The sequence below is a fragment of the Hippichthys cyanospilos genome, chromosome 12, assembly GCF_059441005.1.
Source record: "Hippichthys cyanospilos isolate Australia breed blue-spotted pipefish chromosome 12, RoL_Hcya_1.0, whole genome shotgun sequence".
Classification (NCBI taxonomy): domain Eukaryota; kingdom Metazoa; phylum Chordata; class Actinopteri; order Syngnathiformes; family Syngnathidae; genus Hippichthys; species Hippichthys cyanospilos.
Window position 1 is genome coordinate 5408172 of NC_142380.1, and position 23881 is coordinate 5432052.

Here is a 23881-nt window from a genome sequence, read left to right on the forward strand (position 1 = left end):
AAAATACATTTTTTAAACTTTTATTTTGAAAAAATGATATGGGTTCAGCGGGTTGACATCACGTTAGAAAGAAAGATGGCGGTGCCACGGGATCGGGTGGTTCGCCTGTTGCAGCAACTCGAACACGCTATGTAAGTACGAAAAGCAAACTTGCGCGCTTGCGGGCGACGCAAACCACGCATGACGTGAACTGCCTTTTCTGTTCACTTTTGACGTCATGTGACCTTCACGTCACCTCGTGTAGTCAACATGAATAAGTAATAAATATCGCTAATAACTATTTTATATCGATATTGCGTGCACGTTGATTGTCTGTCGCCATGGAAACGTGATGAAAAATCACTTTTAAGCATGTAGCATTTCGCATAGTTTGACTTTTGTACTTGAGCGCTAGTGATTGATTGACGTCTCCATGGCAACACCACGTGACACATCGTGTTATGTGTGATTTGCGTGTGTGTTTGTACAGGTGTAGGTGTCCTGCGCACTCCAACACTTTCCATCAAGGTAAACATGAGTATTATCATCTCGACGAATGAAGGTTATGGACTATTATACTTTTTTACCATAAATGAGTGAAACACGAAACTTCAAAAAAAGAAATATGTTCAATCTTAATGCCAATTTATTGTTGATTTCTGGTATAACCTTTGGCGTAACTTATGTAGGGGACATGGGGAACTATCAACCCAGTTAAAAAAAAAAAAAAAAAAAGGTTAATGGATAAGATATTGTGACCTTTTCCTGTGCAGTGGTGGCGAGCAGCAAACGTGAGACGGACTATGCCTTTGAGGTAATGTGCACCGCCTTCAAAATCACGTAAGATCTCACTTCATCATGGGAAAAGGTCACTCATCAATTTGTCGTCATGGCGACGTGTTCTTGTTGAAGATGGCCAGTTCCAACATTCGCTATGGAGAAGGAGTCAGCAGGGAGATCGGCATGGTAATTGTGTCGTTATTATCATCATCATCATGTTTGTTTTGATCAAAAATGTTAAAAATTGAGCTCAACTTTTAAAAAAAAATGTCCAAATTAACAGTGTTGTCCATGGGGTAAAATCAGCCATGCAATAACTTAAAGCAAATTAAGCGCCTACAGCCAACATCCAACTGTATGAGGAACAGTACGGTTTTCTTTTCCAATTAAGAGCAAATTAAGTGAAACATCTAACTACCAAGCTCTACAATGTTCAATCTTGTGTTTGCATTACAGGACCTGCAGAATCTTGGCGCTCGGAATGTGTGCGTGATGACGGACAGCAACTTGTCCCGTCTCCCGCCTGTCAAGGTGGTGCTGGAGTCTCTGGCCAAGAGCGGCGTGCCGTACAAAATGTACGACAGCGTTCGCGTGGAGCCCACCGACGGCAGGTGAGACCCGTCCACAAACCTCACCCCAGGCATCCTGTTCTCTCATTGGTCACCTTGCAGTCGTTGTTGCTCCGCAGCTTCAAAGCCGCCATCGCATTCGCCAAGAACGGTGCATTTGATGCGTTTGTGGCAGTGGGCGGGGGCTCCGTGATTGACACGTGCAAGGCTGCCAATCTGTACTCGTGTCACCCCGAGGCGGACTTCCTGGACTTTGTCAACACTCCCATCGGCAAAGGGAAGCCTGTCACCGGCGCTCTGAAGCCGCTAATTGCGGGTAAACGACCTTGAGAGGGCACGCATCGGTCAACCGTTGCCGTGGCAACACTACACCATTGCCACTAGGGTGTGACGGACGTCCGTTAACTTGGAACCTGTTGCCTATAACAGTCCCGACGACCGCTGGCACCGGCAGCGAGACGACGGGCGTGGCCATCTTTGATTATGAGCCTCTGAAGGCCAAAACAGGTAAGCCGCGCTCGTGGCTCCGCCCACCTTCTTTGATTATTAAGAGCAAGTGAGGAAGTCATATAAGTGACTATGAGGTTTTACGTCTTGAGGCATCGCCAGCCGAGCCCTGCGCCCCACACTGGGCGTGGTTGACCCCCGGCACACACTGAGCATGCCCAGCAGGGTTGCCGCCAACAGCGGGTTCGACGTCCTCTGGTAAGCGCTTGGTATCTGACCATGCAGTCATGTGTGCTCTGACCTCGCCCGCTAACCGCATTTTCCGACCGCGCCCTCTGACCACGCGGTCTCTGACTTCACCGCTGGTTCTGACTGCGTGCTCGACTCGCGTGTTCCGACTCACGCTCTGACCACGTGCTTTCCTCTGTCACAGCCACGCCCTGGAGTCATACACTGCCTTGCCGTACCACCGCCGCGCCCCCTGCCCCCCAAACCCCCTGAGCAGGCCCGCCTACCAGGGCAGCAACCCGATCAGCGACGTGTGGGCGCTGCACGCCCTCCGACAGGTCGCGAAATACATGAAACGGTAAGACAAAATGGCTGTTGATAAACCGATGCATTTCTTTCAGACCAATAACCGATATTTGGTGCTGATTTCCATTTTTATTGAAAATGTGGTCATTGAACGCATCTTCAGTTGTTTCAATGAATTATTAGAGTACTTAAAAAATGTGCAAAACCTCGTTCATAAAACCGAAAATAAATTGTCACAGCATAAATCCATGTGTTTCTTGACAGGGCGGTCAATGACCCGGAGGACCTGGAAGCTCGCTCCAGCATGCACCTCGCCAGCGTCTTCGCCGGCATCGGCTTTGGAAACGCCGGCGTCCACCTTTGGTGAGAAGCGTGTCTTTTATCTGCAAAGACGACGCCTCCTTGCTGTGCAGCAACAAAATGTATTCTCCTGTTCCAGTCATGGAATGTCCTATCCAATCGCTGGAAACGTCAAGACGCACAAAGCTGCAGGATACGCTGTGGAGCACCCCCTAGTGGTGAGTGTCGCCATGCAGGAACATGCACTTGCGTGTCTTACATTGGTGTTTGTGTCAGCCTCATGGCCTGTCGGTGGTTCTGACTGCGCCTGCCGTGTTCAGCTTCACGGCTCCCATGTGCCCGGAGCGCCACCTGGAGGCAGCTGAAATCCTAGGTTCGCATAAATGAAATCTTCTCAATGAAGTCATCCAAAGTTGGTGACCGATCGGGACTTCCGCCGGTCGCCTGCAGGCGCAGACATCAGTGGTGTGAAGAGAGCGGATGCCGGCGCCATCCTGGCCGACACGTTGCGTCACTTCCTGTTTGAGCTGAAAGTGGAGGACGGCCTCGCCGCTGTTGGATACGGCAAGGACGACGTGGCGGCGCTTGTTCGAGGAACCGTCCCACAGGTGGGATTCTTCTTTTTCTCTTTTCCAATCCGCTGACACCTTTGCCTTTTCGTATTATTTTTCAGATGACAGATTGTGCAGTACGATTCATTTCTGGGCTCATCTTTTGGAAAATTGTGTTAATAATGATAATGTAATCCAGCTATAACCTAACAAAATAATGTCAACAAACAATTCACTGCTCAGCTTGTGGTCACCTGACCAAACCCCGCTCGTTACTCGAGCATTGGGCACAGGTGATGTCATTTTTAGTTGAGTTCGTGGGAAAATGTGCTTTAAAATCAATTGTACATAAAAAAATCAAATGACTGAGATAAACTCAAATGTTTTTTTTTTTAAATCTTTCAGGAGCGCGTGACAAAACTTTCTCCCCGCGAGCACAGCGAGGACGACTTAACCCGTCTCTTCGAGGCCTCCATGAAGCTTTATTGACCTGCAGTATCTTTGAAAGCCACAAGAGGGCGGCATATGACTTCAACCACGTGAGCGTGAAACTGCCTTGAATGCATGTGTCACAAACAGCCCAGTGAACGGATGAATCACTAATAGCACATTTTTGGGGGGATGAGGGCTTCTTTTTATTAAGAAATAGTTGATACAAAACAAGTTTCGAGCAAACCAAAGTGCACTTTGAAGTGAAATGAAACAAAGTGAAAACAATAACCAATCAAAGTGAAAACAATAACCAATCTATAATTGTTTTTGTTCATTAATCATTACAAATCTTTTCATCAGCAAGCGAACAGCGGTATTTGTGCACTTAATAAAATGTAACAGAATATATATTGACCCCCAAAATATCAAGAAACAATATGTAATGACCCAACCAACCAATTCATGTTAAATAAAACCTATGTGTCAAATAAATCACATTTGCTCTCTTTGCTGTTTGATAAATAAATGCCAGCCCAGTTAAAATGGATCTTTGGCTTCGACAGCTGTCAGAGGAGCCCAATGAAAATGAGTCTTTGATGTCTTAATTATTATTATTATTACTATTATTATAATTACGGCACAGAATGTGTTAATAAATATTTCGTTTCAATTTCCCTTTGTCGCTCAATAAAATGTTCGAGTTAAATGGATGTGCAGTACAAAGTCCTGACATCCTATCAATCTTATCGGTTATTTTCACTTTAAAAGATTAAAATACATTCGATTCAGCCCCAAAAGAAAACATTTACATTCAGATGTTCCTGCCCAATAAAGCAATCAAATAAAAACTGCAATGAACATCTGACATTTCCTTTCCAAGTACAACCGACAATCCCGGAGAAAAAGTACAAGCACATATATACATACACACAGACAAACATAAATATTCAATGATTATAAATACTTATACAAATCTTCAATTCCAGGTGGGCAAGACATAGAAAAGATGAGCGGAAACGGATGAGATGTAGATTCAGGTCGATTCACAGGCTCCGCCCACATTTCTCTGATGGCAAAAAAATGAATCAATCAATCCTTACTTAAATCAACTTGCCAAGTGTGTTTCAAAATCCTTGCATTCTCTTAATTTACCAGTAGATGGCACAAAATTCCACACACTGTCCCTTTAAATGTTAAGAGAACGGTTTCAAAAAGTTCATGGCCATCAGTATGTCATGGAAAGTTCGATTTTAAAAATAGAAATTCGCTCCCGATAGAATTATTAAGTGGGTGCGTGTGGCGCTCACCTCAAAGGGCTCGCTTTTGATTCTCAGTGTTTCGGCGACTTCGCCGCTATCGGCGGGCTGCAGGCACCACCACACTTCCTGTCCCACCAGCGGGAAGCACAGGAGCTCGCCGTCGTCTGCCACGGCCGCCGCGCGGCCCTGTGAGGCCCGAGGCGCCCCCGCCGGCTGCGCGCCGCCCACCACGCTTTCTGCCTCGAAGGAACTGTCCATGCCGCCCAGACTCAAGAGCTGAATTCAAATCATGCAAGTCACGGTTGATCGATCGCTCGCTCGACTGATCGATGGCAGCCCGAGACGATCGTTCACCTCGGAGCGAGACAAAACGGCAGCTCGGTCACGGTGCTCGCCGCTGTGGGAGGGGCTCCACTCGCTCAGCATGCTGAGGATCTCGCTGCTCATGGGGTGATCCTGAAATGCAAATGCATCACTGTGGTGAAAAAATATATGTATTTTTGATCAGTTTCCACTCAATGGTTTTGGCATTTTTCCATTTTTTGGACTGTTATTGTTCAAAAAAGGGGAAAATGAATATGCATGGCTCGCTAAATGCCAGTGAATATTTAAAAAGTACTGGAGAGCTATATAGTTATCACACTTCAAAAGCAGAGCCATATTTTTACAAAATACTGCAAGTCTTTAAGAAAATACTACTACTCATAGGTTCATTAGAATTCTTTATTTTTTTAAATCTCCATTTTTTTTTTTTTGAACCTGAGAAGGGAACAAAAACTCGAATGATGTCTGGGATGAATCGCCCTCTTCCCAAAAGACGCCAAGGACATTTGAGGAAAAAAAGTCAGGGATGAGCGCTTACCTCTGAGCGAGACAAGATGGAGGCTCGGTCGCTGTGCTCGCCAATGTGGGCGGGGCTCCAGTCTGTCAGCATGTTGAGAATCTCACTGCTCATCAGGTGGTCCTGGAGCGCAAACATTATGGTCACTTAATGTCTGTACCCTTAAAAAATGTTCAAACAATGTATTTGGGATTGAATGGTTTAATTAATAGGAGTATAGTTAAAAGAAAAAAAAATTGACGAAAAGCCCCTTATGTGTGCGGGATGTACCTTGGCGGCCGCGTCCGCCTTATACGCCACCTGTCCGGCAGAGGAAGATGACGAGGAGGTGGTGGAGGCGGAGTCGGAGGAGCTGGAGGAGGAGGAGCTGGACGAGGTGGTGCGGTGCACGCCCGAGTCGGGGTGTCGCCGGAGGATCTGGCGCGGGCCCTCCTTCTGCACCTTCCTCTTCAGCGTGGAGTTCCAGCGGTTCTTGATGGCGTTGTCCGGCCTGAGCAGACCCACGCGCGGGTTGCCGTCAAGAGAGGGTGGGGGTGGGGAATTGGGAGTGCTTTGACGCTTACCTGCCGGGCAGAAGCTTGGAAATGTTGGCCCAGCGGTTGCCCAGCTCGCGTTGAGCCTGGCAGATGATCCGGTCCTCCTCGGGCGTCCAGCGGCTCTTGATGACTTTGGGGTTGAGGTGGTTGAGCCAGCGTTCGCGGCACTGCTTCCCGTTGCGGCTGCGCATGTGCTTGGCGATCAGCGACCAGTGCTTCTTGCCGAACTTGCGCACCAGCTCCACCACCTGCCGCACGTCAGCGTCACGGCGCCTCACCCGGCCCGGCCCCGCCGCCGGCGAGCACTCACCCGCTCGTCCTCCTCCAGCGTCCACGGGCCTTTCACCGGCTCCACGCACTTATCCTGAGCCCACTCTGCCTCCGAGACCTCCACCTGACCACGGCCAAGTCGCCGTTACTATTGTCGTTTCAAAGAGCGTCCGTTGTTGAGCGAATGCTGGAGAGCTCATTCAGAATATGCTTTGGAAAAAGTCTACACACCCCCTTCTTTCTGACGGATTTTTGTAATGTCAAAAATGGTGTGTAGACTTTTTCTATCCTAGAAACATGGAGGACATTTCCTGGTCATTCATGACATGAAAAGGTCTACACAGCTCCTGTTCCAGATTTTTGTGATCTCTTCAAGAGTTGGGGTTAAAAAAAAAAAAAAAAAAAATGCCATCAATGTCTGATTTATTAAAACTTTAGAACCTCTCAAAATTAATTTGTATTAGTCCACAAAAAATAATCAACATAAAGTGTCCTCTTTTGGATCATAGATTTGCTATCAAAAAGAAAGAACTTAATTCAAAATAAATATCTGTCCACAAAAATAATCCATATAAAGTGTCAGACCTGTTCTCAAAAATTAATAATTATAAACAAATATTTGTGCACAGAAAATATTAACTTAGCAACAAGTTGTTTCAAACTGTTCAAGTGTGGGGTAGAATCTGGGTTTTTAAAATAATAAAATTGAATAACCATGTGTTTTGTGAACCCGTATTTTTCTGAAACATTATATATTAGTATATTATACTGAGGATTTTTGCATGTTTGTTTGATTTAAAATCTCGAGTAGCCCCTGGAGTTCCTCCAAGTACTCCCGGGGGTACCCGTACCCCATTTGAGAACCACTGCACTAGAAAACATTTGCTTATTCAAGACAGCGAGGTGTGTAGACTTTTTCCATCTCAAAAACCGGTTGCAGTGAAAATTTCTTCGCACTCCCTGATCTTTGCTAGATTTTCATAACGTTAGGGGAAAAAAGAGGGTGTGAGCACTGTTTTTTTAACCCCCCCCCAAAAATCTGGGTAATTTAGGACAGCACTTTCTCCTTGTCAGATTTTTAAGATTTGCCCATATTCCCGCCTTTCCTTTGCGGTTTAAAATTTGCGGATGTTTACCTCTCATTCCATGATGATTATGAATCAGACGAGCGAGCGGACTTGCCTCTTTCATCCACTCCGACTTGACTTGAGTCACTCTGGGAAAGCGTCCGCGCTCATCTTTGGCAGGCGAGCAGCAGCTACATCGCTTGGCGCTGGCAGACGACAAGAGGACACAACAAAACTTGACCAAAATTGATTTGCTTCGAGAAGCACTGTGTGTGTGTGTGGATGAGGTCTGACCCGGCTCTGTGGCTTCGGCTGCTCATCGCGCGGCTGGCGGCAATGCTCCCACTGGACCTGCCAACCATAAAAAAATAAAGTGAACAATGCTCAGAAAGACATCAATTTTCATTTAAATTCCATTCATTAGATGCTTCCTCATTTATCGTTCGTGTGGTGCCAGGAAAAGTATTTAAGTGCACTTTTTGTTGAGTGGGAACTTCATTTTAGTCATCAGCAAAGTGCGACAAAACCTTTCAGTTGCCGCAAGATGGCGGCAAAAGCAAGGCCTGTGTCATGGAAACTCCTCCACTTGACAACATAGTTCCTTGGCAACAAGCCTCCTGGCATTGCAAACTGCCATGCTTTGATACGTTAATATCAAATGAAAAAATATACACTGGCTGCATTTGTAATTACTAACTGTTACATGAGCTTGGCACTAAATGTGTCTGATTGTAAAAAAAAAAAAGGCACATACATGAACTTTGCCAGTTAAGTGTGTTAATAATCAGAGCAAACTTTTGGAAAATATGCCAAGAAAATTTCAATCGAGGGCAAAGTGTGCAAAGTTGAAGCTAGCGATCCTTTGTGAGGTGATCGCCAAAATAATAACAAGGAAGTGACGTAAGCTTGTTTGATGACGAAACTCACCAGAAAGTTCAAAAGGTCGAGAGGCCACGTTAAGGTAAGCTAAGCTAAGATAGGCTAATTTTAGCAATAAACTAGGCGAATCGCCGGTGGTTTACTGGCCGACCGAACGCAAAGTGGAAGCGGCGCAGAAAGTAAAAGTGACGTTCGACAGTCGTTCGTTTGTCGGGTGATCGTCCAACGGCTGCCTTCCAACGGCTGTCCGATCAAAGAAAGACTCGCCGATTGGTCGCCATCGCCGGTGACGTCACTCTTTATATGTCACTCAATCTTTGTGACGAAATCGCCGGAAAAAGGGGTTTTATTTGTTTGGGTGGGAGGGGTGGGGGTTTGTTTTATTTTTCATCTCCAAACGTAATGATAAATATCAATGAAACAGGAGTGTAATGAATAATTATTATTTAACAGTGAGCAGTCATTTCATTAGGAACACGTATTATGACCTCCAATATAGCAGATCAAATCGATTTTTTTGACATGTTTTTGTACCAGAGTTTGGGATTTTATTTTAGATCATGAATTTCATTTCATTTCGTTTATTTCCTTGGTCATAATATTTACTGCGACTTTGATTTGTAAACACTTATAAACACAATTGCTTTGTTACAAAATGTATAATCATCGATATGTTACCCCGAAATACCAACAACAGATGAGTAAAAGAAAGCACTGACAAAATAAGACGCACTGTAAACTCATTCAAGGTCAATTAGATAAAACTTACTAAGGAATTTCAACACACTTTCAACACACTTACTTTTCTTTGTTCGTTTCAAAGCATTTGCAATGTCGTTTTTTTTTCTATTCTACAATAAATGATTGAACATTTGGTAGGGATCTGGACATTATTTCGTGTAGGCAAAATATAAATGACAATGTGATCAGAAAGGTACAAGGACCTATCATAATGCACAAAACTGTAATTATATCTTTTAGACCACTTGCAAATGTACATTCTCTTTTTTCTAACATATTTTTCAAAACCCCTCTCAAAATTTCCCAACACGGGGCGCTCAAAAATAGATTTTTTTTTTCATTTTCACAGAATTTGAATTTATCACCTAGTCAGTAAAACGTGAAAGTAAATCACTGCAATGAGACATGTTAAGTATTCTAACCTGAAGCTTATTTTAGTATTTTAAACCTATTTTATTTGAAATAGAGAACTAAAAGGTTCACATAAACATGTTCTACTCCCTCCTGAGAAGCTGGACGGTAAATCAGAGTGGGTGTTTATTCATGTATTTACTGTTTTGTTTATTTATTTGACAAAGACAGACAGGCGTCACGGTGTTTTGGTTTGCGACGCCGCTGTGACGTAAACGTGCGTAGTGACGTTTGCCCATTCTGCTCGGTGGGCGGGGCTTACGCATGGACCCGACGACGTCATGCCCCATGTTTGAGTCGCCGTCGCCGCGCCATGATAGCTACCGGTTTCTAGTGGATTTCAAGCGGACCCATTCGAGTGGATCTGTGGTACCGGGTTGCGAGAGAAGCTCGGCGGGAGGAACCCGCAGCTGGTGTCCGCTCGCAAGCCTGCGAGCTAAGCTTGCGGCGGCGATTTTGGGTGAGTGGCAACTGGCGAGGAGCCTTTGGAACATAGGGCCGCCGTTAGCCTCAGGACTAGCAAAGGAGACCAAACAAACCCAAGAAAACACACACTTTCTCTCTACATCCCCAACCCGAACCGGTCGTGAAATATTCACAACACACATTTTCACTCCTTTTTCACGCCTATTTGTATAATTTTATTCGCATTCTGCTCCATTTGACTCGTGAGGCGCTTATGGTAATTGCGTTAGCTAGCTAGCAAGGTAGCTAGCTAGCTTACTGGCTAACAGGGCGCCATGCTAGCGTTAATGTTCATTTACTGTTTGTAAATGTTGTGGCAATATCAACGCATTGAATTGTTATTGTATTCATTTAATGTATCATGCTTAAAACCAAACTTGTAGAATTTAAGCGTCACCGATGAAGCGAGCCATCGCGTTACGCATTACATTATTTTGTGTACGTCAGTGCATGTTACGTACGATTATAATCGGTCATAAGTTTAATTGGCTACATTATTGATAGTGGATTTTTGTTCGCCGTTAATGTCCTAGAAATATTTAGTTCATGCGATCTTGTTAGAAGTTTGTTAAACTGATCACGTCGTTAATCCGTAACTCAAGTAGAGATTCTGTTCACCTGCTTTACCAGGTTTGATCACGTGATTTTCACATTATTTGCCACAGAATGCTATATGACTAGACTAAAAACTGACCCCTCGTAGCCATCTTACGTTGCCATATTCCGCAAAGTTTTAGCATTTGCTTGCTGAAAATATACCACTATGTGATTTTAAATACAACAATTCTCTCAAAGAGCAAATCTCAAAGTTTGAATCAATTTCTCAGAGTATACTGTACCTGTATTATCACAGAAACAAATTGGGACTTAGTTAAAGTTGAATTTCACAATGAATTTTGGGCATTGCTTTCATTTATTTTAATGACTCTATTGTCACCACTCAGAGCTTTGGCTTTCAAGAACAATTATACCACAACATGTAGCGCTTCTCCCAGATTTATTGGTACAACCACAGCGCAAACACTGGCATAATAACGTAACCAGACCTGACATGACTGGATTATATATTCGTCCTGAATATTGTGTAATAATTTGCAATTCAATCCCACTTTGGCGTATATTTGTATGAATGAGATATTCTTGAGGGGAAAAAATGCTGGTCTTACTTTTCTTTGTATAGAAACCTCTTGATGTTTGTGATAATGCCAATTTAGGGGCATTTAATCCATGACAGATTTTTATCTGTTTAATAAATGTACTTGTATCTTTTTTTTTAATATGTCGACTGTATTCAACGGTAAGCAATACATTTAAAGAAAGCATGTATTTCTATTTGCCCATCCCTAATTAGGTCAACTCAAGGAAGCCTTTCTTGGATTGTCTGTTTATTAGTTGATTAGTTATTAGTGATATTATTTTTCAACGAATTGGGTCAAATGGAAACCAGCAGTATGTAGCACCAGCAAGCAGTGTTTTTATAGAACCATCATAACATTACAGCTTGAAGGCAATACTTTGCCCTTATTTATATATTTTGCTTTAAATGAGTGTATTTTAAAATGCAAGATTACACATTATGCAGAGTCACTAATACTATAAGTTAATTTAAATACTAAAAAGAAATTCTTTGTAAACGTTTCACTCATGCCATGTATTATTTTTTTAATGTCAAAACGTAGTGAGATAAGATGAGTAATCTTAGAAAAGTATATTGTGTTAAAGACAACTGAAATTAATAATTGTATCCTTGTTTTTTTGTTTTGCTTTCATTTAACCTTTTTATGAAACATTTTGTCTTGCTTCACCATTATGTCTGGTTTACATATTTAGCCATTTTCAGCAGTTGTTATAAATGTATCAATTTTTTATGGCAAATTCTATTTTTCTGGGACAATTTCTTTAGAGGCACATTTTGTCATTTTTCTTGCTCAGCTTGCATACATTACATGACCAACCCAAAGAAAATAGCTGCCACAAAATGACTAGGTATACTATTTCTTTAGAGTTAGTAAATTGATCTACTGAAATTAGGGGCAAAAAAGTCAGAAAGCATATTTTTTAGACAATACAATACAAAATATATTTCACTCGCATTGAATGAGTGAAATTCACTGCCGGCAATTTTGATCGTGTGTGTGACTTGTCAGTCAAATTCTGCTCCTCTTATGCGTGTTATCGTTGCGTGTTGATGCAGGCCCATTCAGCGTGTAGCCATGGCGACCGAAGTGAGCTCGCCACAGCGCTTCTTCCACATGCCGCGCTTCCAGCACCAGGCGCCGCGGCAGGTCTTCTACAAGCGGCCCGACTTTGCTCAGCAGCAGGCCATGCAGCAGCTCACCTTTGATGGCAAGCGCATGCGCAAGGCCGTCAATCGCAAGACCATTGACTACAACCCTTCCGTCATCCGATATCTCCAGGTAGGCCCACCCGCTTATTTGTGCTATGATCTTGACTTGATATTTGGCACAGAGAAATCCTGACGACTAATTACTTAGCTGATGAATTAAAATCTAGTAAAACGGGGTGCGACTGACATTAACCCAAAGGACCAGCGGTACCGATTTCATGTGATGAGATCAGCACATTGAGGGATACTCAACTTATTTATTCATTTTCATACATCAATCATTTATGCTCCTTTTAAACCCGCTTATACTTGTGTGCATTTTGGCCTGTAAGTCTGCACATCTCACAATTTCATCCCCAGCTAGGCCTAAATATAGCATTGTGGAGATTGTCGATATTTTATTTAAGGGGCTCCCTTCCTAACTCTTATTTTTTCACGAGGCCGACGTGAACGTGAATATGAATAACAATATGAATAACGTTTTTTGTGAACAGAATCGTCAGTGGCAACGAGACCATCGCGACCTGAGAGCCATCCAACCTGATGCTGGATGCTACAATGACGTGAGTCCTCCTTTTTTTTCCTGTATTCTCCACTCATCATCCTCATTTAATCTTTCCCGCTGACTCTTTTCATTTGCAAGTGTAATTTTCTCGAAAATAAGGAATGAGAAGCTCCTAAAATCTTCCATAAAAAAAATCAAGGGCACGATTGAAGACTGGCTTTAATTTTTACTTTATACATAATTGTAAGATGGTGCTCTTCTAAAAATCTAATTTAATTATTTTAATGAATGGAACTGAGCATTTTTTCCTTTTCCAATTAAGAGCAAATTTACTGGAACATGAAACAGCGTCATTTGTGCTGCAATTTTCTAGTAGACGGGCCAGAAATAAAACAAACGATGTTACATGAGCAATATTTTGGAGTTGCTAAATAAAATACACCAAAGAGATACAACGACTAATGTAGTTCCAAAGTTTATTGAATCCGACATAAATAGCTCAGCACTTTTTTTCTGTATTTTATTATATTTAAATGAATAACTGAATGTGACTAACATGTGCTTATATCCCACAGTTGGTCCCGCCTATCGGAATGTTGAACAATCCCATGAACGCCGTCACCACCAAGTTTGTGCGCACGTCCACCAACAAAGTCAAATGTCCCGTTTTTGTCATCCGGGTGAGTATAGGGGCGCGTGCTTGGCTACTTCTCTTGCAGGCTGTTGATTGGCAAGAAGTGTTTGACTGAGACAATGAATGTGTTCGTGTGTACGTGTGTAGTGGACCCCTGAGGGGCGTCGATTGGTGACGGGAGCCTCCAGTGGCGAGTTCACGCTGTGGAATGGGCTGACGTTCAACTTTGAGACCATTTTACAGGTGAAGAAGTGTGATGGCGCGATTTAAATGAGAAACTACAATAAACCCCCGCAAACTGAAAACTCATTCATAACTCAAAATGTTGGTCGGGGTCCATTGTAGGTCAATATTTGAAAAACAGACTTCGTTCTCAATGTTGAGTGTGCCCCGTCGTGTTTGATGCATGTTTTTTTTTGCGTCCTCAGGCACACGACAGCCCGGTGCGTGCCATGACATGGTCCCACAACGACATGTGGATGCTAACGGCGGACCACGGTGGCTACGTCAAGTACTGGCAGTCTAACATGAACAACGTCAAGATGTTCCAGGCGCACAAGGAGGCCGTGAGAGAAGCCAGGTTTACACCCAATCTCCACTTTTCCCTACTCGAGCCTATCTCATGTCTTGTTGATGTGTGTGCTAATAAAGTTGCGTCAATAAAGGCCATACTGGCACTGTCAGGGATCAATAAAGTTTATCCTACTTGACACTTCCTGTGTATGAACGCCACCTAGCGGCAAGCATGTGCACTTTCTCCCAGCTAGTCTGTGCTAAAGTGACTCAATTCTGCACTAATACCACAAGTCAGGTGCTTGAACACAGTCCAAAGTTTAGACCTGAACTTAGAGCCTAGACTACAAGTCAGCCCTAAACCTTAAACTCGCTCTTAAACATTGAACTCAGTCCTCAACCTGATTTCATGAACACATACCTGAACTCATTCTCAAATCAAGACCCCAGACCTGAATTTAGGCTTTAAATTTAAACCACATAGTCAGAGATCCTGAGTATGGTTCTAAACCCAGACCTGAACTTGGTCCTGAGACTCGAACTCTGTGTTGAACTTTGAACTCAAAACGAGAGGCAAACTCAGACTCTAGCACTGTTATGATAGATCGTTGATTGCCAATCACAAACAGGCGTCGCCCGCAGCTCGTCCTGCAGCCAACTAGTACAGCACAAATGTAAATAATGACTTGGAATGCCAGTCGCCTCTCATGGCTGAAGGCAAAAGGCGTCCATCTTGTGTTGACAGTATCAACTTTTTTTCATGAAAACACTCAACACTCACTCATCTAGAATCTGTATTGGTCGATCTCATTAATGGATTATCGGATTAGGCAATATAAAACCCTAATCAGAACACCACCTCTGGGGACAAATGAATTCCTGATCTTAGACTCCAATTCAGTGCTGAGCACCAATCTAAACCATGGACTTTGCTAAAAATAAAGATCGAAAACAAGTCAATCCTGAAACTGAATTCAGTCTGGGATCTTGAAGTTAGCTTTTAAACTAACTCAGTATTAACTTGGTCATTTCTGAACTAGGAGTTGAGTTTAATGCTCATCTTCCAATCTAAACCTTGAATTGAGTCTTAAACTGAGACCTGAACTGACTAAAATTCAGAATCTGAAACTTTGAAGTCAGTCCTCAGTCCTAAACCTGAATTCAGTCATGAACCATTATCTCAGTCGTAAACCTAGAACAGAACCAGGGCTTCAATTTGGTGCTGAGCACCAAACCTCGAGTTTTGTCCCAAAATGGACGTGACCTTTGACCTTTTTCCTCAAGGGGTTTGATGTGACAGTGAGTGTAGAAAAGCCAAGCAGTGTTTTGTTAAACCTGAGACTTGGAGTTTGACTTGATATACTCTTGTCAATCACAGTTTGTGTAAGAAGAAGATGGAGAAATGTGAAACATTTTATTCCGGAATATTGCCAACATCATTCCTCCGTGTATGTTCATGTGTATGTCAAGATTTGTGTTTGTTTGAGCCTTGGTGGAGGTTTTCTTGCCACTACTGTTGAGCTTGGAGAAATGATTGGTTGCCTTTTGCCTGTCATTTGCTCTCATTTAATGACATCATTACAGTTGACACCCAGCAGGGGGCGACATAAGTGTAGGCCAGCTTGCACACGTTTGTCTGCCTATTGATTGTCAAACTATTTCAAAGACAAAAAAAATAAAGCTTGCTGATGAAATCCTGGGATGAAGTAAATACAACTCTTAAGCACTATTTTGAGTTGTTGTGTTGACGTTTGGTGGTCACCATGGAAACGAGTTTGATTAAATGACAACTAACACCCTAACCCAGCAGATACTGATAGTTGATGATTGTTTGGATACATTTTTTTTTATTGCTAATTTGTGTAGGATCAAAATGAAACAATTGCTTGTACTTTGGAAAATGATCAACATTTTTGCATATTTTCCAACATGTTACATACCAAAGCAACTGAATCAATTTGTTTTCTGCAATATCAATTTGAAATATTGCCCTGTTTTTAATAAAGAGATGGAAATTGAAACATTTTTCCCCCCCCAATTCATCGATTATTAAAGTACTGGTTAGTTGCAGCCCTACTATGGACCCTCAAGTTGTCTTCATCGCTTCAAGCCAGTGGAGGCCTTTGTCCACTCACTCCTTGACGTGTCACTTCCTGTCTGTGACATGTCACTTCCTGTGTGTCCTCTCTATAGTTTTTCGCCCACTGATAGTAAGTTCGCCACCTGCTCAGATGACGGCACCGTCCGGATTTGGGACTTCCAGCGCTGCCATGAGGAGCGCATCCTTCGAGGTAGTAGATCCCCCTACCCATGCCTTTTTTTTTTTTTTTACCTTAAATACAAACACCCATGTGATAAAACAACCTACTGGTTTCCACAGGATACAGAAATAGCAAATAATGAAGTTTTTCAAAACAACATTTGAACTTTTTTTTTTTTTCCCAGCATTTTTGTTGCCTCTCATTAACTTGCATTGCCTGCTCTAATATAATTGTTTTTACATTGTATATTGTTTTTACTCCATTCTTTTTATTGTGTCTACAATATTTTATGTAATCCCTTTTTCCTTTTGGGAAGCTCATCTCCCATTGGCTGACAAGTTTCAGTTTAAAGTATTATTGGTGGTTCTCAACATTCTTTCAGCGATGCATTCCTGTTTTTTTTTGTTTTGTTTTTTTATCTCCAGCCAAGTGCTACTCAAACAGTGCAAAGCATTTTTGGGATTAAAAAAAAAGACCGTTTAAATCAATTTTGTGATTAAATATATAACAATAATTACCAAAACATTTTTGCACATAAACTTTTCATCAACATAGGGTCTACAGTAAACATCTGTTGTCTTTATTTTCATGAAACATTTCACGTGGGGGGCGGGGCTTATAAAAGTGAAATGGAATTACTTATAATTCATCTTTTGCAACTTGTGTCCTCAAGAAATATTGACTATTTACTTAGTTTTTTTTTTTTTTTTTTTAAGATTTTTGTGTGTGTAAAGTGTGTGCAGTGTCCGCATAGTCCCACTTGAGAACCACTGGAATTTTTAAAAGGATGTCTGTTTATTTATTAATGGGGGTTGGTCTTGTTCCTGATCATTTATTCAGTTGTTTGTAACCATATGAGTGAAGTTGAAAAGTATTTGTGCGTATGTGTTCAGGTCATGGTGCTGATGTAAAGTGTGTGGACTGGCACCCCACGAAAGGTCTGGTGGTGTCCGGCAGCAAAGACAGTCAGCAGCCAATCAAATTCTGGGACCCAAAGACCGGACAGAGTCTGGCAACCCTGTGAGTAAAATGTCCTCAGTCCAAATGTCCCTGGTTTGGTCAATGAACCCACAAAATAAGCATTAGTTGTAAACGTGTATCTGCCGCGGCTTGAAATTACCCGATTGATCCCGTGTGACCTGTAACCGCTTAGCCACGCCCACAAGAACACAGTGATGGAGGTGAAGTGGAACACTAACGGCAACTGGCTGTTGACGGCGTCTCGTGACCATCTCTGCAAACTCTTTGACATCCGCAACCTAAAGGATGAGCTGCAGGTGTTCCGAGGACACAAGAAGGAAGCCACAGGTGACAGAATTACACAGCACCTTGTCATCCATCTTTTTTTTTTTTTTTTGCTGTGATTCTGGGGTCCCGGTTGGAGCTGTCACCTGACATATGACGTCTCTATTTTGCTGTCTCTTGTGCATCCTAAGCTGTGGCATGGCATCCCATCCACGAAGGACTGTTTGCAAGTGGCGGTTCTGATGGTTCTTTGCTCTTCTGGAACACGGGGTATGGAACATGTCAGGCTGTTTTTTTTTTTTAATGAAAAAATCTCAACGTTTCTTGATGTGTTGACCTCTCAGGGTGGAGAAGGAAGTGGGAGGCATGGAGATGGCGCACGAGGGAATGATTTGGAGTTTGGCCTGGCACCCATTGGGTCACATCCTCTGTTCAGGATCCAATGACCACACCAGGTAACTACACCAAGTTACTACATCGCACTTGATTTGATTTATTGCCCAGCCCTACATACGACTAGTGTACCACATGTCAAATGTGTACAATGGGACTATGTGCTCTCGACACATGGCTCTTAACAATACTACCCGTGTGCAACGTGTATGAGAAATACTCATACTATAGTCGCACATGCTTTCAATCTAACTACACACGTGCTGAACAAGTGCTATGCCACACGCAGAAAGTGACTGTGTTCTCCATGTTTGTTAGTAAATTCTGGACCAGGAATCGTCCCGGCGACAAAATGAGGGACCGCTACAACCTCAACCTTCTACCTGGCATGTCGGAGGACGGTGTGGAATACGGTCAGTCACGTGACCAACTACTTTACAATCACTTAATCACTAAATTGTTGTATACACAGGTGAATGAGAACATGTTGTGATTAAGCGTTTTATTTCTCAGCAGGGATAGCAGGAATTATTTCTTAACATGTGCCACAAGCATGTTTGCTTGCCAGGCTATCGCTTGTTAGCATTCTTGCTGATTTGGCTAATGTAGCGTTGATTAGCAACAGGGCTAAGGCTGAGAAAGACAGACTGTAATAATAATGATTTTATGAACACATTCACTGCCATCCCAGTAAAAATGGATATAGCCGTCATTGGCAGTGGGCGAGTTATTTTTTCTTCAGTAGATATGCAAATTAATAGAGCTATTTACTTAAATAATGTGTTTTTATTCTTAGATTTATCTCAGCGGCATAAGGTGACATGTGCAATAATTAACTCATTCAGTGCCAGCCAGATAAAAACGTATCCAACATCTACAACCGTCCGTGGCAATGAATGAGTTAAAAAAAGAAAAGTCATGAAAGAATCACAGTATTCATGTAAATAACTTAATTAACTTTCATTTTGATTTTTTTTTTTTTCTGTGGAAAAAAATGGAATCAGAGCTCGGCACTTTTCTTAAATCATGATTTGCGGCTATAATAATGAATAATTAAGAATGGCGAATAATTCATGATGATCACAGATGACATGGAGCCGAACAGCTTGGCTGCCATCCCCGGAATGGGAATTCCCGAGCAGCTGCGAGCCGCCATGGAGCAGGAACAGACTCGTAAGTTTTCTTCGTGGAACATGTAAAAATTTTTCAACCTGTAAGAAAAATAGAAGACAGCATAGGCGTTGCATTGTGTTCAGATAAGGACCTGGGGCCAGATGAGATGTCCATCCCGGGACTGGATTGGGGCATGGACGAGGTGATGGGAAAGGATAACAAGAGGGTCCCGCAGAAGAAAGTCCCCTATGCCAAACCTATACCAGCTCAGTTCCAGCAGGTCAGCTCGTACTTGACAGTTACACAACACCAGTCAGCCAGTTGGAACTGGAGATGGGTATTGACAAATTTTCCAAGTATGTGATACCTAAATCTGGAACCCCCCCTGCTAACTTCTCCACAGGCTTGGGCGGAGAATAAAGTTCCCTCAATGCCCCCTTCTGGAGATGGCCCCAAAGAGCGTAAGGTGGAGCCCAAAATGGACAGCAAGAAGAAAAATCAGATGGAGCTGGAGCAGGAATTGGCAGCCCTGCAGTACACCAACCCCAAATTGCTGGAGGTGAGTGCCGCGGGTGGCGGGCGAAGCGCACGGGAGATGACGCTGATTGGCCGATGTCATTCAGCAGCAGATGAAGATGGACCGAATTAACCAGAAGAGCTCGGATGGCCCACAGCACGGACCGGGCTCCATGCCCCCCTTTTCGGGCCCCGCCGGACAGAACTTTCCTCCACCTCAGTCCAACAACATGGGGCCCCCACCCATGGGGCCTTCTTTCATGCCCCCCGCTCAAATGGGCGCTTCGTCCGGACACGGACAGGGCATGATGGGCTCGATGGACATGCAGAGACACCCAGCCTCTTCCAGGAACATGGGTGCTCAGGGACCTCACAACATGGCGCCCGGACACAGAGGATTGCAGGGCCCTCATGGGGGTATGATGGGGCCTCCTGCCAGAGGGATGGCGTCACGGGACCTACAGGGGCCTCCGCCTCAGGGCAACATGATGCCTCAAGGAAACATGATGGGACCTCAGGGGGGGATGATGGGGCCCTCATCCAGGACACATAATAACTTTGGGATGGGAGGGATGCACGGGCCTCCGTCGGGGAACATTCAGGCACCCCCCTACATCCAGCACCAGGTGAGCCAAACAACGTGTTGTTACACCTTTAGCGTGCTGCGCTTACCTGTGCCTCCTGACCCGTGCTATTTGGTCTTTACAGGCTCCGGGTTCAGGGCCCCCGATGCACGGAAGGGGCCAACAGGGCCCCAACAACAAAGGTGAGCCACACTGTTGGCTTGGGGCTCGTTAAGGCTTGCAGAAAAGTGGTACCATTTTTCAAGTCCCCCACCCCACCCCCACCAAAAAAAATATTTTGGCAAGGTGGCGATATTTTTTTTTTATTATGAAACATTTAGTGCATCCAGTTTAATTACTTTGACAAAGTACGACGACGCTCACAGGGCCTCTTGAGTGGCCGTGCATCGTTTGCACAAAAACTTAGTTTTGATGGTTTGGCATAATTTTCTACTATATTTATAAATGGGTTCATGGGTAATGCTATCGTTTTCCAAGGTAGTTCGGACCTAATCTGCTGTGCCTGCTAAATTGCTACTGATTGCTTCCTTCTGCTGATTTAAAGGTTAAAGCGAATCATTCACACGAAAATGTGAAACTAGTCTCGTTCTTCATGTGAATTTACGAGAAATGTTGGCAAGCCTCGCTGAGCATCACCACCTCACTAGTCACATAGCTAAAATGCAGCTGTTGCATCTTCCATTTTACCAGAACCCCGGGGGCCAGTCCCCAACCACCACATGGGGCCCCCAGACCACCAAGCGGCGGTGGCACACGAGCTCTTCTGGGGGGACGGCCAGCACAACCCGCAGGACTTTGATCTGATTCAGGACTTCCACGGACGAGGGGAAGAGGCCTGGAGACCCGGGTCCGCCTTCTCAGGGGTGGCGGCCCACCGGGCCGTCGCGGGTCCCAGAGCAGGCGGCGCGGCGGCGGCCAACTGGATTCTGGAGGACCGGCAACTTCGAGACGCAGGAGAGTTCAGAGGGCGACGGGATGACAGGTGAGCCAGACTCCTCTTTGGTAAGGGATAGGAACCCCAATGCCGAAACTGTCGACGCTTCAGGTTCAGAGGAGCCCCGGGACGGCCCGGAGCTCGAGGCTACCCCGAAGATTATTTGGACCAGGAGGAGGGTTTTGATGTCCCAGAAGACTTGAGGGGCTGGGACGGCGGGGTGAGGGCCAGGCCCAGATCCGGGGTGCCCCCCAGAGGAGGTAGGCTCAAACGTTGATTTGGTTGCGGGGGACCGGGCGGCGCGCGCTGACTGTGTGATATGTTGAGGTCACGACGGCTACCGCGACGGACCCCCTCTACATGACGGCACGTCCCTAGCGGCCCGGGAGCGGTCGCTGTCTCTGCAAGGGATGGACATGGCGTCCCTGCCGCCGCGAAAGCGACCCTGGCAGGACGGCCCGGGAACGGTCGACCCCCGAGAACGAGACGCGCCGTCTGCAGACACGGGTCATTTTTTGATAGACGCCTTACAAAACACACATTCAGTTTTAGTACTGATGCAAATGGAAGGAATTGGAAATTGAATTTTAATATTTGACCGGCCTTTTTGACAATCCGTTTGCAGGTCGAGCTCCTCAGCGGGATGACGGCGGCATTTATGGCCCACCGGGGCGAGGCATGCGGGGCGGCTGGGGGCCCAGTCACAGGAGAGGAGGGCCCCCGATGCGCGGCGCTTTGAGGGGCGGCGGCCGAGGCCGCTAGACAGCTGCCGGGATCATGTGACTTCATTGGCCGCTTGTCTTTCCTAATTTTTTTTTGTAAGAAATTTCTATGTTTTGTCTTTTCACTGACTGGACAATAAACACACACAGGCGGAAGGTTTGTCATGAGTTTAGCTTTGCTTAGCACCACACACACACAAAACCCTTTACTGGTCACTAGACCAAGCTCCTTAGCTCACTACAACATAGTTCCTGGGCCCCAAGTGTATTCTCTTACATCAGTACCCCCACCTTTTTTTTTTAAATTCAATTCTTCACATATTCATCAATCACCAATACCAAGTATCAGTATCAGGCTGATATCTGGCCTTATTTCATTGTATCATTACACTCCACGGCAGCCAATACTTGTATCGGCTAGCTGATCTCTTGGGGAAGATTTAAAAATGGAAAAAAAAAAAAAGTCATTGGAATAAGTAGGTTTTTTTTTCCCTTATTGGGACAGGAACATCAATAGTGCTACTCAAGACTTGGGTGCTCGACGTGGTATCTGTCTGAAAAAATTGTTTCAAACATTCCAAATAATTATCCCAATATACAAAATCAAAATTAAAAAAGAAAAATAAGAGGCTGAAGTTTTGGTCCTAAAAAGCATTTACTTCAATGAAGTAAAATACAACTAAATTGCACTTAAAAGATTAATGTACTTTAAGTAAAAAATGTACTGGATTTACAACAAAAGTTTAAAATGTTTTTTAACTCCAAGATTAATTTTTGAAAGTGTTTAATGGAATTCTCATCCATCGTGTCCAAGTCTCTGTACATGTTGCCAGTATAAAGCAAATATTGGCTCCACAAAAGGCACGTTGACGGATCGTGGCGTCATCCAGCGGGTCTGTGTAGCGTTCAGATTGTAACACTTTTCCCGGTCACGGTTCTTTTGATGGCGGACGCGGCAACGCCTCCCACGAAGCGGATCCCGGCGCTCCCTCCGGGGACCAGCGACACAACGTAAACTACGAGGGCGGTCACTTGAGCGGCGGCTCCGAGCGCAGTCAACACGGTGCTGTGCAGGCTCAACGCGGCGTATAGCGTACCCGCGAGGGCGCACAGGTACACGGCAGCACCAGGCGAGCCGGTCAAGCCGGCGAAGAACCTGCCGGGTCCCCGCAGAACCGCCGCGGCAGCGATAGCGAAGGTGGAGCCTAGCGACCAGAGTAGAGCAAACTTGCGGCCGTACAGCAGCAGCAGCGGCGCGTACAGAGCCGATAGGCCAAAGCACAAGGCCGACAGGGCGGCCAACATCCCGGTGACGGTTAACCGCTGGCGGCGACTCATGTCAGGCAAGCAAGGACAAGGGTCCCGGTCCGAGTCGGACGACCATGGCCAACTCCCGCCGGAGCTCGTATCCGCCGCCGACGATGGGCTGCCTCCGCCGGACCACGGGCTGGACCAGCGCCCGAACCAACTCCCGGGGACCGGCTCCGGGTCGCCGAGCTCCACCGCGGTGCTCGAGCCAGGCTGCGACGAGAAGGGGGCGCTCTTACCGCCCCTGGACTGAGATAAGTACTCCTGAAGCTGCCGGTTCAACTCCGCCATGACGTTGACACTCGGAAAGCAACAGGTAACATGCTAAATACTTAATCACAGTGGTCGTGGTTGCTTTCCGTTTCCGGTTTCCGCGCCCGTTCTTCTTCGCGGGTTTGGCGTTAGCGTTTTAGCGACTCCTGCAGGACAGCAGAGAACATGACATTACCAAAACACATTACAGTACATACTGTTTTTCTAAAATATGAACTTGAAGTCAATCCTCATTTGCACATCAATATGCAATTTCTATAAGAACATGTGTGTTTATTCAGAAGGTTCGTATTTATACTTTGGGCACATTATTGTGCTTTAACCAACGTTACATATTTATTTGCTTACGCAATTTGGGTGGTGTGATGAATTTTCCATATTCTGTGGTGTCAGTTCGATAGAATTGTTATCTATCAAAGTACTACATATTTTTATCAAAAGTACTAGGCTTACTTTTTATCAGGCCGAATAA

The 23881-nt window shown here is 44.6% G+C and overlaps 4 protein-coding genes across 8 annotated transcripts; 2 read left to right on the forward strand and 2 right to left on the reverse strand.

The window, feature by feature from the left end:
* Positions 1–47: 47 nt before the first annotated feature.
* adhfe1 (alcohol dehydrogenase iron containing 1) lies at positions 48–4084 on the forward strand. Its single transcript, XM_088430249.1, has 14 exons — positions 48–131; positions 470–507; positions 753–793; positions 892–945; positions 1216–1370; positions 1448–1644; positions 1758–1835; positions 1928–2033; positions 2209–2361; positions 2574–2672; positions 2749–2827; positions 2886–2982; positions 3060–3217; positions 3566–4084. Exons 1-14 carry the CDS (start codon positions 76–78, stop codon positions 3647–3649), a joined length of 1395 nt encoding a protein of 464 aa, XP_088286375.1. The 5' UTR covers positions 48–75; the 3' UTR covers positions 3650–4084.
* On the reverse strand, positions 3891–8682 carry LOC148414539 (uncharacterized). 4 transcript variants are annotated; one of them, XM_088430252.1, is made up of 10 exons: positions 8493–8682; positions 7860–7916; positions 7681–7771; positions 6539–6622; positions 6256–6476; positions 5963–6182; positions 5714–5815; positions 5206–5307; positions 4900–5127; positions 3891–4658 (listed from the first exon to the last, which is right to left on the reverse strand). In XM_088430252.1, exons 2-10 carry the CDS (start codon positions 7883–7885, stop codon positions 4626–4628), a joined length of 1107 nt encoding a protein of 368 aa, XP_088286378.1. In that variant the 5' UTR covers positions 7886–7916; positions 8493–8682; the 3' UTR covers positions 3891–4625. The 4 variants fall into 4 exon arrangements, with proteins under 4 accessions (XP_088286378.1, XP_088286377.1, XP_088286376.1 ...); XM_088430251.1 differs by having other exon boundaries at positions 7860–7919; XM_088430250.1 differs by lacking the exon at positions 8493–8682 and adding an exon at positions 8320–8377.
* A 1168-nt stretch (positions 8683–9850) lies between these two features.
* On the forward strand, positions 9851–21984 carry wdr33 (WD repeat domain 33). Of its 2 annotated transcripts, none has more exons than XM_088430007.1 (21): positions 9851–10056; positions 12256–12478; positions 12903–12971; positions 13489–13593; positions 13695–13790; positions 13976–14127; positions 16254–16351; positions 17215–17341; positions 17475–17629; positions 17758–17836; positions 17911–18021; positions 18278–18372; positions 19046–19132; positions 19216–19352; positions 19476–19631; positions 19696–20214; positions 20297–20354; positions 20863–21154; positions 21218–21366; positions 21434–21613; positions 21732–21984. In XM_088430007.1, exons 2-21 carry the CDS (start codon positions 12275–12277, stop codon positions 21866–21868), a joined length of 3006 nt encoding a protein of 1001 aa, XP_088286133.1. In that variant the 5' UTR covers positions 9851–10056; positions 12256–12274; the 3' UTR covers positions 21869–21984. The 2 variants fall into 2 exon arrangements, with proteins under 2 accessions (XP_088286133.1, XP_088286134.1); XM_088430008.1 differs by having other exon boundaries at positions 9852–10056; positions 19699–20214.
* Positions 21982–23514, reverse strand: sft2d3 (SFT2 domain containing 3). Its single transcript, XM_088430009.1, has one exon. It carries the CDS (start codon positions 23425–23427, stop codon positions 22735–22737), a length of 693 nt encoding a protein of 230 aa, XP_088286135.1. The 5' UTR covers positions 23428–23514; the 3' UTR covers positions 21982–22734.
* Positions 23515–23881: the final 367 nt, after the last annotated feature.

Bases quoted from the DNA above. Each gene is read 5' to 3' on its own strand.
- sft2d3 (XM_088430009.1), bottom strand. From the start codon at position 23,427: ATGGCGGAGTTGAACCGGCAGCTTCAGGAGTACTTATCTCAGTCCAGG.
- wdr33 (XM_088430007.1), top strand. From the start codon at position 12,275: ATGGCGACCGAAGTGAGCTCGCCACAGCGCTTCTTCCACATGCCGCGC. The intron at 19,632-19,695 runs GTGAGTGCCGCG...GATGTCATTCAG, and splicing joins CCAACCCCAAATTGCTGGAG to CAGCAGATGAAGATGGACCG. The intron at 21,367-21,433 runs GTAGGCTCAAAC...TGATATGTTGAG, and splicing joins CGGGGTGCCCCCCAGAGGAG to GTCACGACGGCTACCGCGAC.
- adhfe1 (XM_088430249.1), top strand. From the start codon at position 76: ATGGCGGTGCCACGGGATCGGGTGGTTCGCCTGTTGCAGCAACTCGAA. The intron at 132-469 runs GTAAGTACGAAA...GTGTTTGTACAG, and splicing joins CAGCAACTCGAACACGCTAT to GTGTAGGTGTCCTGCGCACT. The intron at 2,983-3,059 runs GTTCGCATAAAT...GGTCGCCTGCAG, and splicing joins GGAGGCAGCTGAAATCCTAG to GCGCAGACATCAGTGGTGTG.
- LOC148414539 (XM_088430250.1), bottom strand. The intron at 6,623-7,680 runs GCAAGTCCGCTC...GGCCGTGGTCAG, and splicing joins AGTCGGAGTGGATGAAAGAG to GTGGAGGTCTCGGAGGCAGA. The intron at 5,308-5,713 runs GTAAGCGCTCAT...TTTGCATTTCAG, and splicing joins CCATCTTGTCTCGCTCAGAG to GATCACCCCATGAGCAGCGA.